At 40.7% G+C, this 11,949-nt stretch overlaps 1 protein-coding gene across 1 annotated transcript in view; it reads left to right on the forward strand.

Moving 5' to 3' along the window:
* Positions 1-1,248: 1,248 nt before the first annotated feature.
* Positions 1,249-11,949, forward strand: part of Ttc29 (tetratricopeptide repeat domain 29) — a 189,873-nt gene continuing 179,172 nt past the window's right edge. The window contains exons 1-3 of the mRNA XM_031340377.1: positions 1,249-1,418; positions 6,875-6,972; positions 8,825-8,908. Coding sequence (XP_031196237.1) covers positions 6,881-6,972; positions 8,825-8,908 — 176 coding nt within the window. The 5' untranslated portion in view covers positions 1,249-1,418; positions 6,875-6,880. The remainder of the gene's footprint in view (positions 1,419-6,874; positions 6,973-8,824; positions 8,909-11,949) is intronic.

Genomic DNA, 11,949 nt, shown 5'->3' on the forward strand with positions numbered 1-11,949 from the left:
GAGTCAAAACAGGAGGACTCAGGGAAATTTTCCTATCGGAATTGATGAATGGGGTGTCAAAACTGCATTGAGATCTATTATGGGAAGTGGCTAGGATGTGGTGGCATCCACTGAAGGATTAGAGTTGGCATTTAAAGGGAGTTTTGACTTACCCTAAATACCCCTCTTCAGAGCACCGATCAGAAGACACCCTGGATGTAGTAGGTCAGTAACAACTTGAAGTGGTCATCTGTATCAGCTCCCCATTCTCCTTTGAATTTTAGATAGGGAAGAGAGAATCAATCAGAGGAACTTCTATCTGTCCTGTCAATCATTCAGTTAATTCAAAATCTGTGTGAATACATACCACACCCCTGTCCCCATGCTATTACAGAAATTAGACAAGAGAAAGGAAAGACAAAAACGCACATTTAGCTGACACTTTCAGGGAAGATGGTCTCAAAGTAAGGACATTTATGAGTGAAAAGAGTAAAGTGAGGTTAATTTTATGTGGATAAAGATAACATGTCCTTACGATGCTTTCAGAAGGGTCCAAGTCCCTTGAGAAAACGAGTGGCTGAACCCTTCACCTTGGCACCCTGCCCTTGAGGAAACTGTTTCCCCTTTATTTTTGTTTAAGTTTGAGTTTTATATCATTTGCAAAGATTTATCTCTATGGAACCTCATGTTCAGCACAAGATCAGTCATGGACTTTCCAGTGGGTTAGGAACAGCAAGTTGGGAGAATAAATGCAAACAGGCAGAAGGTTTTCTAGACCTCCAATTCAGAGGTCTTTACCTGTGAAAGACAACAAACAGAACTCACGAATCACCCGTGCAGAAAATCAGCAGAGAGCAGAGAGCCTGGGAGAGAACTCACACGGGTCAAATGGAGTTGCTTTAAAGGCAGTCCTGAAAGCTACAAAATGAATTCTTAAGAATAGATGAGGCTCTCTGGTGTAGACAAGAGATGGCGCTGGCCATAGGTAGTCACAAGGATCAATTGCATATTCACGAGAAAAAAACTGAATGCATGGAAATACTGAAAAATACTTGAGAAAAAGCAGCACTCTAAAGGAAACAACTCAGGGGCATTCAGAAACTCGAAGGGCCTTGGATTATGGGAATTTCTCTGGGAAGTCTATTGGAAGAACCAGATCCTCTTGCAGGCCACGCCCAATCATTAACAGCTCCCCTCCAAGTACCGCCCCCACGCTTGAAGAGTCTTGGAGCTGACCAATCCCAAAGCTCATATTAGCCTAACTCCGCCTCCATGCTGCACTCCGAGCCACTCTGTTTCCCTGGAGACGCTTTGAGCGTCTCCTGTCTGCTGCAAGCCAAGCCACTAACCTGGGATGAGAGGACGGCTCCCTGAACCCACCGCCTGCAGGAGCTTAGTCAGGGGACACAGAACCACAGTCCCAGAGCCAGTTTTCTGAGGTTTGTGGGGCAAGGCTGGGAACAGAATCTGGTCAGCTCCCCGGAGACTGGGCTGCTCTTCCTAGAACCCCTTCCTCCATTACTTGGGCCCCAGCTTCTGGAGAGAAAAGGCCCTCTCCATTTAACCCCTCAAATCAATCCCCTCTTCAGAGGAGCAGAAGGCGCTCTTCTTGCCCCTGGGACCACTTGGTCCGCCAAAAAAAACCCCAAACAAATATATATGTTTATGTATGTACACACACACACATACACACACACACACACACCACATATAGGCACAGCAGACCTATTCAGAGGTGGGTGGAAGAAGAAGAAGGGAAGAAACACATTCTCCTTTCTCAGCTGTCATTAAAAACAGCTCCGATTCACAAATGTCAGAAAAAGAACTGACGATCCTGAACCATATTGGAGTTTCAGGTGTTTGGGGGGCATTTTGTTGAATTAACGATTAGTTTCATGGTGTCTAACTGGGATGTTTTACTTTTTAGTTCATTTAAATATATGCTATACGCTGTGTACACAGTACTGTTAACTTATTTATCTACTGGTGTGAGTGAGCGTTGTTTCTTGAGTTGGGGAGCACAGAGGAATTATTTTGCTAAGTACTTTTAATTGTTTTCTGTGTTCTTTGCTGTTGCATTCTGTTTACGGATTTTTCAGACAGGTGTCTAAGAGTCCAGAGCAATCAGTTATCTGCAAATGTAAGCTGGATGGAATGTGTCCTAAGTTCTAAAGCTTTCCCTGCTTGATGTTTTGATTGAACCACTACTAAATGTCAGGTGGTGGGAAATGTGTGATTACGATCTATTTCACAACCCGTCCAGCTGTCCACAGCATGCTAGGAGTGTCCAAAATTTCAAACTAACTTATCTGAACTTGTTTTTCAATCATGTAAGAATAGTCTACTAAATGAATCCTGTGGTTCACTTCATCTCTTGGAGCTAAAGAATTCTTATATAAAAAGTTCTGAATCATAAGAATGACTTTGTGTCATAGGTAGGGAAATCATATTTATTTTGAATTTCTCCGTGATGCATAATAATTTGTTTGCTGGGCCTGTTGGCTTTGTTTTTCTTATTTCAGCTTTCATTGTTACAGTGATTGGACCTGGAAATATAGTCATTAAGACGTGGTCCCTCTCTGAACTGGCGCTGTGGAGGACACAGTCATCTGCTCTCCTTTAGTAGTTCCTGTTTGGGGAAATGTCAAGGGGGAGTGGGCAAAAGGGTCACTCTTTGAAGAGTTTCACTTGGGGGCCAGAAATGTAAACTCCCACCATTGGACACATGCAGCCTGACCCAGAACTCTCAAACCTTTATCCCCTGCTTCTCCATTCTCATTTGTCTTTGCATGAGAGGGCCAATCTCAGAGGCTGTAACAGCAGCTGATGTGAGTGCCAACCAGCAGATCAAAGGATGTGCCAAATCTTTTCTGAATACCAACTGTGGAATGGCTCCAGGAGGCCTTTTGATCTTTGCCTCAGCCACATGTAGCCGTTCTCTGGCATTGGAGGGGAGGGGGAAATGCCCCCTGGGTCCTCTCTAGTGCACTACTTCAGCCTGGGTTCCAGGGGCTAAGTACATTTTGGTACCAGCCTGAGAAGTACCCTCCTTCTCTCTCACTGATTGGTTGCCTTCCCAGCTTTCTTCTGTAGGGATGAGTTGGGGTGGACCCTGATGGCCAAGGGTTAAGGGTGGCTTCCATTTTTGCTGCTGACCTAAGTCAGGTAGTGCACAGCAGGAATGGACTAAATTCCTTATCGCTGAGCCGAGGTTAGAACAACAAAGGCTGGGAATCATGGGAAAATGACTCATGTCACGGTAACAGTGAACGAAAGAGGCTTTTGCCACTCTAAAACAGAACAAAACCCTGAAATGAGAGCTTCCTTCACACGTCGGCATTTCCTCCCTCTACTTCTGTCCTCCTCTGCTGCCGTTACTTGTGAGAATGTAGCTACTCCCTGCCTTAATGAAAACATACATAGAACAAACTTATAAGGCATCAAAGGAAGGACAGTTACTTGGGAAGATAATTCGGTGCAGGATCACACTGAATAGTGAGTGCACTTAAAATCCCACATGAAGCATGTAATTCAAGCTACACCCTTTTATTGTATAAATAGATGAAGTGGAGACCACACATCGATTATGGAAAACAAAATACTCTGCTTAGCAATCATAGGCCAGGTAGGATGTGGGTTGAGAACAAGGAGAGAACCTGCTGGAAATCCACCCCAATGCTCAGCTTCCTTCCACTCTCTAAGGCAGATGAGCCGAGTGACGTTTTTCCGGCATGCAGTTAATAACTTTCTTCCCCACTTTATAATTCAGCTCTGACCACCCCTCATTCAGAGTTTGTGCCTTGAGGCTTGCCAGCAGGGCTCGCAATACTTACATTAAACTAAATTTAAGAGTAAAGGTGTTCCTGCTGCTCTTGCTTTCAGATCAGAGGAGAGCAAAATGAAGGAGCTGGCAGCTGAAACCTTAATGGTGCGAACGTTGACTTACAATTTGAAAAAGAAAAATCACAGTTGATCTGTGTGACAAAGAAGACACATTCTTTCCCAAGTATATCATTTGCATTTTGATTTCATTATTTGCTCATATGTTCTGGGAAAATTCAGCTAGCCCACTTGTTTTTGTATAACATACAGGAAGGCTCACTTTGAGGGGTGGCAAGGTGGAGTGTGCAGGCCTTATCAGAACTCCTGACACTGCCCCATCGCATGCATGTAGCTGAGTCTGCCTGGTATGTGAGAAGCTCCTTGGTGAATCTTTTAAAGGCCTCTACAACTGCATAGACTCCTTGGCTCCATAGCCCGTCCTGTATTGCCCTAGACAGCCGAACGGGGCCTCAGGATGTATTCCCTCATGGGACACAGGGTGTGCTGAATGGAGAACTGGTAGCTTTTATAGTCTTTATTCCCCTTGGGACCCCATTAGGGGTAGATAGGTGGGGGCTTACGACTGAATTCATTCCACTCTTCTCTGGAACACTGAATACTCTGGAACAAACGCTTCATGGGTTCTGGAGTAAGCTTTGGTAAGGCAAGCTTTGGGAGCCTTTTGGTGTTCCTTTAAGCACATCTATGAGGATTGTCCTCACTCGAAACTTCTAACACATGTTATGTTTAAGACTTTGATTTAATAAATTCTGGGCATTCAGATAAACTGACTTGATATAACATTTGATCAGAAAAAAAATAGATCTTTTTGAGTTACAAAGTTATTATATTATGAAATTATCCCTTGTAATTACCATTCACTTCTGTCGCTTATTCTGCACATAAAAACTACTTTCTGTTCAGACGGTGTGCTTTAACTGTGTAGCTATAGCTATATGCATATGCTATAAAAGCATAGAATATGTTCCTTTATGATTCATGCAGTTAATCATGGCTGCATAAACAGGGTAATAGCATTCTAATGTATCAGAAATAAAATACTAATCTGTATTTAAATTATCTCCTTAATTATGCAAAAATACTCCAGTCTGATGTGATAATCGTTCTTAGAAACATGAGATCAAACCTATCAATATTGACTTTTACAAGACTTCCTGGAAAGTCTTGGTGTCCCCTTTCCCTACTCTGGGGTCCATGGGTATCTTAGCACGCCACTGTCCGTAGATGGCTCTATCTCAGGTTTAATTACATCTTCTCCCACCTACCTCTCCTGCCAGATTTCATAGATGCCTCAACAGTAGCCCTTCTGCATCCTGGCATTCCTTTCCCTGTGTTGTAATCTCAGAAGCATCAGAGTAAACCTTTCAAAGGGAAGCTGAAATTGGGTCACCTCAAAGAACCCGGGTGGATCCTGGTATCTGGAAGATCTCCAGTAGAAAGAGTATTGTGTCAATCAGGAAAACGTGAGAGTTTCGACAATAGCTTCAAGTCTCTGTCTCCCTAATTTTAATGTTGTCTTTTTGTCCCATGTGCCCTGCACTGTTGCTTAGCACTTGTGTTCTATTTCTTCTGTGACGTCTCTTTTATCACCATATGATGTTCTGTTTATCTTACTTATGTAACTTCTGTGTACTTTTCTGAGTATCCACTCCCATATTCAAACTTCATGAGGTCAGAGATCTTTGTCTTTTTTGCTGGATGGTATGTCTCCAGCACCTAGGACAGTGCCTGTCACAAAGTAGGGGTTCACTGAATAATCTATTGACTACTGGGACCTGGGTTGATGGTTTTACTTCAGATCAAACATGTATAAAATGTGGGTGACAAGTAATTTGAAACTTAGAAGCAACCTTTCAGGTAGCTGCTGACGGGAATCAAAGCTGGTACGCACAGTAGTGATGGTGTCAGGAACATTTGGCCTTTTTAATGTCTCCCTACGTAGGTAGAAGGTGGGCTCTTGCAACTTAGAGCCTTGTCACCGTAGATGTCCTTTCTCTGTCGGTCCTTTGGGTACCAAGATCCACCTTGCTCTCTTTGGGGACATAGTTTTAAAAACTCGATTAACTCTCCTTTCTCAATACTAACACCTGTGGCATAATGCATTTTAAAATACAGTGGGCATCATCTCTTCTACTCAGAATTCTCCTCTTCAAGTGTATCTGTGGCAGTCTCCCTCAGGTGGAAGGTTGTGTATTCACATGCCTTACAGAGGGACAGACTTTTTATGACAGGACTGTGTGGCCTGGAGGCTCTGATCTAAGAGGGACTGAGCTTCTGGATATTTCATTAAGGTACTTGCCTTTGAAGCCCTGTTGGCCCTGAGAAATCCTGAGGCTGCTATACAATGAAAAAACCCAAGATATATGGCCACAATACATGTATGTGCTCTAGAAAATAGCTCTGTTTGGGTCCCCGATGATAGCCCCTACCATCTGATAAATGAGTGGAGATAAGCCCTGCCCCTAGCGGGGTTACCTGACCTTCTAAGCAGTCAGAAGAGGTGCACTCATTAAGGGTCAAAGAAGAGCTGCCACTTTTACACCCCATCTAAATTCTTAACACATTCAAGGTGTGAGAAGGAAAGGTGTTTTAAAACCAACATATTTTGGAATGATTTGCTGTATTACATATTTTAGCTATCTGCCTCCCGGGGGAAGCTGCCTCCTTACTGAGAATCATTCTCAGCATCTATCATTATAAGGGAATCCTTTATTTCTCAGTGTTGTAACAGGAAAGCAAAGCATGCATCTGGAAACCCACGGCTATCCAAAGAGGCTTCATTTTTGCACTGCAACTGTGACCATTAACAGAACTATTAACAAAGTTGAACCATCAATGCATTTAATGTATTTTCTCCTAAACCATTCTGGTATAGAGATACAGACAATTGTCCAAAAGACAGACAGTAGAAGAGATGAGAAACACAGTCTGAAGAATATGGAGACACCCTCACCTCAGACAATACACAGGACATTGCTAATGTTATCTTATCTTCAAGGAGTCTTTAAAGGTTTATCCTTTTATAACCATCACTTCTGCTTCTATTTTGCAGCCCCCAATGGCCGCCTTTCCCCCACTGCCCATGACTCGTACAAGGCTTGCGACGTTAGCCAGGCAGAAACTACCATGCTCTTCAAAAACAATCCCAAGGTATGCACCGCTGCTTCCTACAGAGTACAGGTTCCTGCAGCCCGTCAGAGTTAATAGCACTCTCAGAAACTGCAGCTATGTAAAGAAGAGAAAGGACAACATTGTTAGAGTCAAATATTCAAATTCACCATTTTGAAAGGCTTTGTGAGACTCACTCAGGTATAACCAGTATATTTATTTACCAAGCTGGTGGTGGTTTCATTTTTTTCTTTCCTATGAAATTATTTTCTGTATTTTTTTTATAGAATTTCAAGATTTTTAAAAATATGTACAGAAAGAATACAGAAGCTTTTAAGATGAAAGCATATGTGGCTTTTAGCTCACAAAGTCTCAGACACTGGCTGACTTCTGTTTTGGAGGGCTATGCTCTTAGTAGGATGCCTGTTTCCTACTGGAATAGATTGGCAGGCAGGCTTTAGTTCCTGGAATGATGGGGACTGGAAATTCTTCCCTATGCTGTTGCTGCTGACGAGAGGCTACCAAACTACTGGAGTGTCACACAATACAGAGCAAGAAATTGATACGTTTATATTTATGAATATTAACAGATTCCGAGCTACTTTGAAGTTGCCATTTGCCGGTGTATTTTTCAGAAATGCACATATTGCTATGAATAGAAGTAATTTGCATATGTACTTTTGGCTATTTTCTTTTCGTGCGTTTATGTCAATTCCTGTAAAGTACAACAATCAGACAACTACAAGACTTCTTTGTTCTTGTCCTGCATTTTCAGTCTTTCCTGAAAAGACTGAAGCACCTGGACCCAAGTAAACGTATAGCCAAACCGACACAAGGGCTCCTGGCTGCGTATAAGTGCTTGCTCTCTTTTAATAAGTGCACAATGTGTGTGCATGCACATGTGCATGTGTACTTCTTTGATCTTTGAAATATTTACAGAATTCAAAAAGCTTGATTGGTCTGTCTTTTTGCCCTGATTAAGATTACATATTCTTTTCAAAATGAGCAATAAACATGACTGATTGTCACCCTAAGAGCAGATGGATTTTTTGAAAAGAATGTTATTAAAGAAAATATCTATATTATTACTATCTTGGGTAAAGTTTTTTACAATTACTCTTTAATAAGTGTTCTGTAAGTAAAAATGTGACTATTTAGGGATATTTAGTGCCACTCATAGAGGGCTCTGGGGACTTAATCTGTATTTAGTTTTACAAATATAGAGGATGTTAGTACGAACACATTTTCCAATGAAATCTGTTTTAAAATTTTCACATTTTGCATCTCAATAATTTGAGATTCATTTATGATTTGAGAAAGAAACACAAACAGGTATTTAGTAGGACATGATAGGTCACATCTGTGATTGATCAGCACACAGGAGGCCGAGACAGCCAGTGACAAGGCCTGCTTGGGCTGCAGAGCACAGCTTGTCTGAAAACCAAAAACAAAACAGTAGAACAATTGGGGAAAAAAATAAACCTTTTCAACGTCATCTCAGGGAAATCTTTAATAATGTTTGGTGTAAACATATTTGATACATTTGAATCAAACAGTTGTTCTTGATTCAAGGTCCTCTACCAAAAAACAATAGCAAGTGTAGTACTACAACAGCCTTGCATGACTCCAGCCTGTGACCTGTGGCAATACATTACAAGAATACAACACACCCTTTATTCAGTACGTGTACTTTCCCTGTCTTCTGCCTTCCCAGTTATTTAGAAATGATCCAAAAAATTTAAGGTGCAGCTAGGGCAGAGCACGCCCCGGACGCCGTGCACCCTGGACGCCCCTGTCTACTGAACGAGTCTTCTCTCCTGGTAGCATTCTGTGTGTTTGGAAGCTTTTCAACTTGGTCAGACAGTACTATATTATTTCTTTCTATTCCATTTAGGAGCCAGTTGATCAAAGAGAAAGATGACATAGATTATTACCTGGAGCAGAATTTGAAAGGGCTGTCGAAAGAAGAGGTGGCTGCGTAAGTGTGGCCTCTTAACGGCCCTTTAATATAAAGTTTGTTTCTTTTGTCTGGATTCTTTCTTGGAATTTCAATTTTCCTGTGCAGTAAACTTTTTTCACTGGAACATGGCATTTAAAAATTAAAACTGATATTAAATAGTGATAAGTCACGTCTATTGATCTTACACACATCAAAGTGTTTAATTTTTTGGCTCTTGAAATTCTTATATTTATCAAGATATTATACTAGCACATTTGCAATTATTGAGTTAAGTCTGAGCCATTAATTGCTTATTAATCTCCATTTTAGGGAATGTTGCCTCTGTGAGGAAGAACAGAGTTTTTAGAGAAGGATATGGATGTTTTTTCTTGATAGTTAAAACAATGAAAAATGACTCTTAGTGGTATATTTTGTTCTCTGTGTCCAAGAATGCTTAAAGGTATTAGTGAATTCCAGTTCACTGCTAAATGTAAAATTACTTCTAAGTTGTCTGGATCTGCTATTTCATCACTAAGTAGAATCTAATCTGTGGGATGAATGACAGTATGAAAAAATTTCATGTATGTTAGAATAATAGATAGAAATTATATCTATTATTTATATAACTAGCCTGTATACCTAGAGCAGTCATTCCTAACAAACAGTTGTAGAGGCTAAGATTGCTCATGTACAGTTTAGTCTTTAGGCACAAGAACTGAAAAAGGACATCACTGGAGGGTACATACATCACACCAAATTCACAAATACTCACTGTCATCCTTAATGTAAATATTTTTTGAAGAATCAATAACACAGCTAAGAAACAACAATATACCTGCAACAAATCCACTGTGAATTACTCTGAGCATGCAAGAGGCATCTAAACTAACTGGACTCTGCAAATACATAAAGCAATAGTAAAAAAAAAAATCCAATAGCACATTGCTTAATGCTAATTTGGTCAAGAAATATGCCTAATGATGTTTTTATCACAGGTTGCATACTATGTAAAATTTTAAGTCTCGGTACATTTAATTGTGTCTGATTTGATCTTTTTCAATGCATGTATTGTATAGGCAAACAAAATAGTTCATCTTTTCACTAGCTCCAGAATAAAATGATGACATTTTATAACAAGTGAACTGGAGGGATGGTGCCTGTTAATCCCAGCATCCAGAAGACAAAGGCAGGAGCGTCAAGAATTTGACTTTGTTCTTTGCCACATAAAGAAATTACCGGGACTACCTTGGGATCCTAAATCTTAAAAAATATCATAATCAATGTTGCTTATTTCCACAAAGCAGTTGAGACGTTTGATCAAATGTTATTTGGATTGATAACTCATTAACTTGCCATGATAATCTGTTGTATGTAACTAATGATCATTATTGTATGATAGTGTGGTTATTAATTGTAAGAAATATATGTAAGTGGTATTTGCTTCATGACTTAAATATAATTATATGCAAATAGCTTAGTTGCAATTAAATGTTAAAGAATTAAATATACTTTGTAAAGGTCAGTAAACTAGACACTCTGGGCACCAAAGAGCTCGGTGCAGACTATTTAATCCAAGAGTGTACAAGATAAACTATGCTAGTTACAGTAGCAATATGATTTTTTTTCCCACCAAATTGATTTCAAGTTCATCACTCTGTTGCAGAAAACAGTAACTGCACTGAGTGATTTTAGTCTTTCATATTGCATTCTTAAAGCAGACCATGAGTGTGATTCCAGAGTCTAGTACTTATCTGGACAAGAGACCCAGATGCAAACCATAGCATAGAGAGAGCTCACACACAACTTGCTATAATGCTTTTGATTGATGCTTCTTCTAGACCGCACCCTAGACAAACTAATTGAATAACACATAAAGGAGAAAATTGATGAATGATTTTTAGCATCTCCTAGAAATGCCCAGCAGGTACCAAGAGGAATTGTGCATATTCTATTAGCAGAGGAATTGCTACATAAAGCGTTTTATTAGCCATTCAACCCTAAAAAGATAAATTGGTCAACAAGCAAGTGCCAAGTACTTACTTTGTATCTGATATGATATTTTTCCACACTTGGAGAGACAGTGATATTTTATAATAAGGTTCTTGATCCTATTCCAAAGCCTTAACACACATTTGATATATTGAGACCTATATGCAACTGACAGATGTGGAATGGATGAGTCCTGAAGCACTGTGAAGTGCAGGTCAGAGACCAGGGCTAAAGCATAAAAGACAGAGATGGCTGGGTGAAAAATTCAAAGAATATGCATGCATATAATTATGGTTAACATAGTAAAGGGATCTGACCAGTAAGTCACCAATAACGAGCATACAGGGTTTACTCTAATTTTCAAGTGGGTAGATTAAGATATACCTCAAATCATCCTCTCTGCTGTCGTATTCTTCATTAGGATACTAAAATATTTGTATTTACTCACTATGCTAAAATATTCGTCTGCACTCACTAAGACACTTAATATACACTACATTTAGCATCTCACAATATGCTCGTGTTCTTCATCTTGTCTCCAAATGACCTCTTATCATGGATCTCCAAATAGCCTGCAATATTTGGCCCTGCTTCCAACAGCAGCCAGCTTGGACGTAAATGCACACACTGTGGGGTTCCAGGTTATGGTGGGTGGGGAGGGAGGTCTCACTCTGGTCTAAGCAGTTCTTTCTCGCTCCTTCCATCTCACTCCCTCTCAGCTCCCTCCCTCAGGTATGCATCATCAAGTTCCCCTCTCCACTGAATCAACATGTGGTGCTAGGATTTAAACCTCCTGTAGTATTTCTGGTCTTCTTATGCCCTGCGTGTGCTGTCTCACATCCTCCCAGGGCATTTGTACAGCTTTCCTTCTCCTCCAGCATGCTTTCTCCGTGCCATATCTGCCAGTTCTTCTGCTTTCACCTTGGGTACCACTTTCACTGCATTTGGGAGAGTGGGGCACTTTTGTTTCACTCTTGTGGGTTCTGGTAAGCCTTGAATGGTTGTCTTCCAGGCCACGTCACATCGATGATGATGATGATGATGGTGGTGGTGGTGGTGGTGGTGGTGGTGGTGATGGTGATGATAATGAT

Source organism: Mastomys coucha, unplaced genomic scaffold, assembly GCF_008632895.1.
Source record: "Mastomys coucha isolate ucsf_1 unplaced genomic scaffold, UCSF_Mcou_1 pScaffold22, whole genome shotgun sequence".
Classification (NCBI taxonomy): Eukaryota; Metazoa; Chordata; class Mammalia; order Rodentia; family Muridae; genus Mastomys; species Mastomys coucha.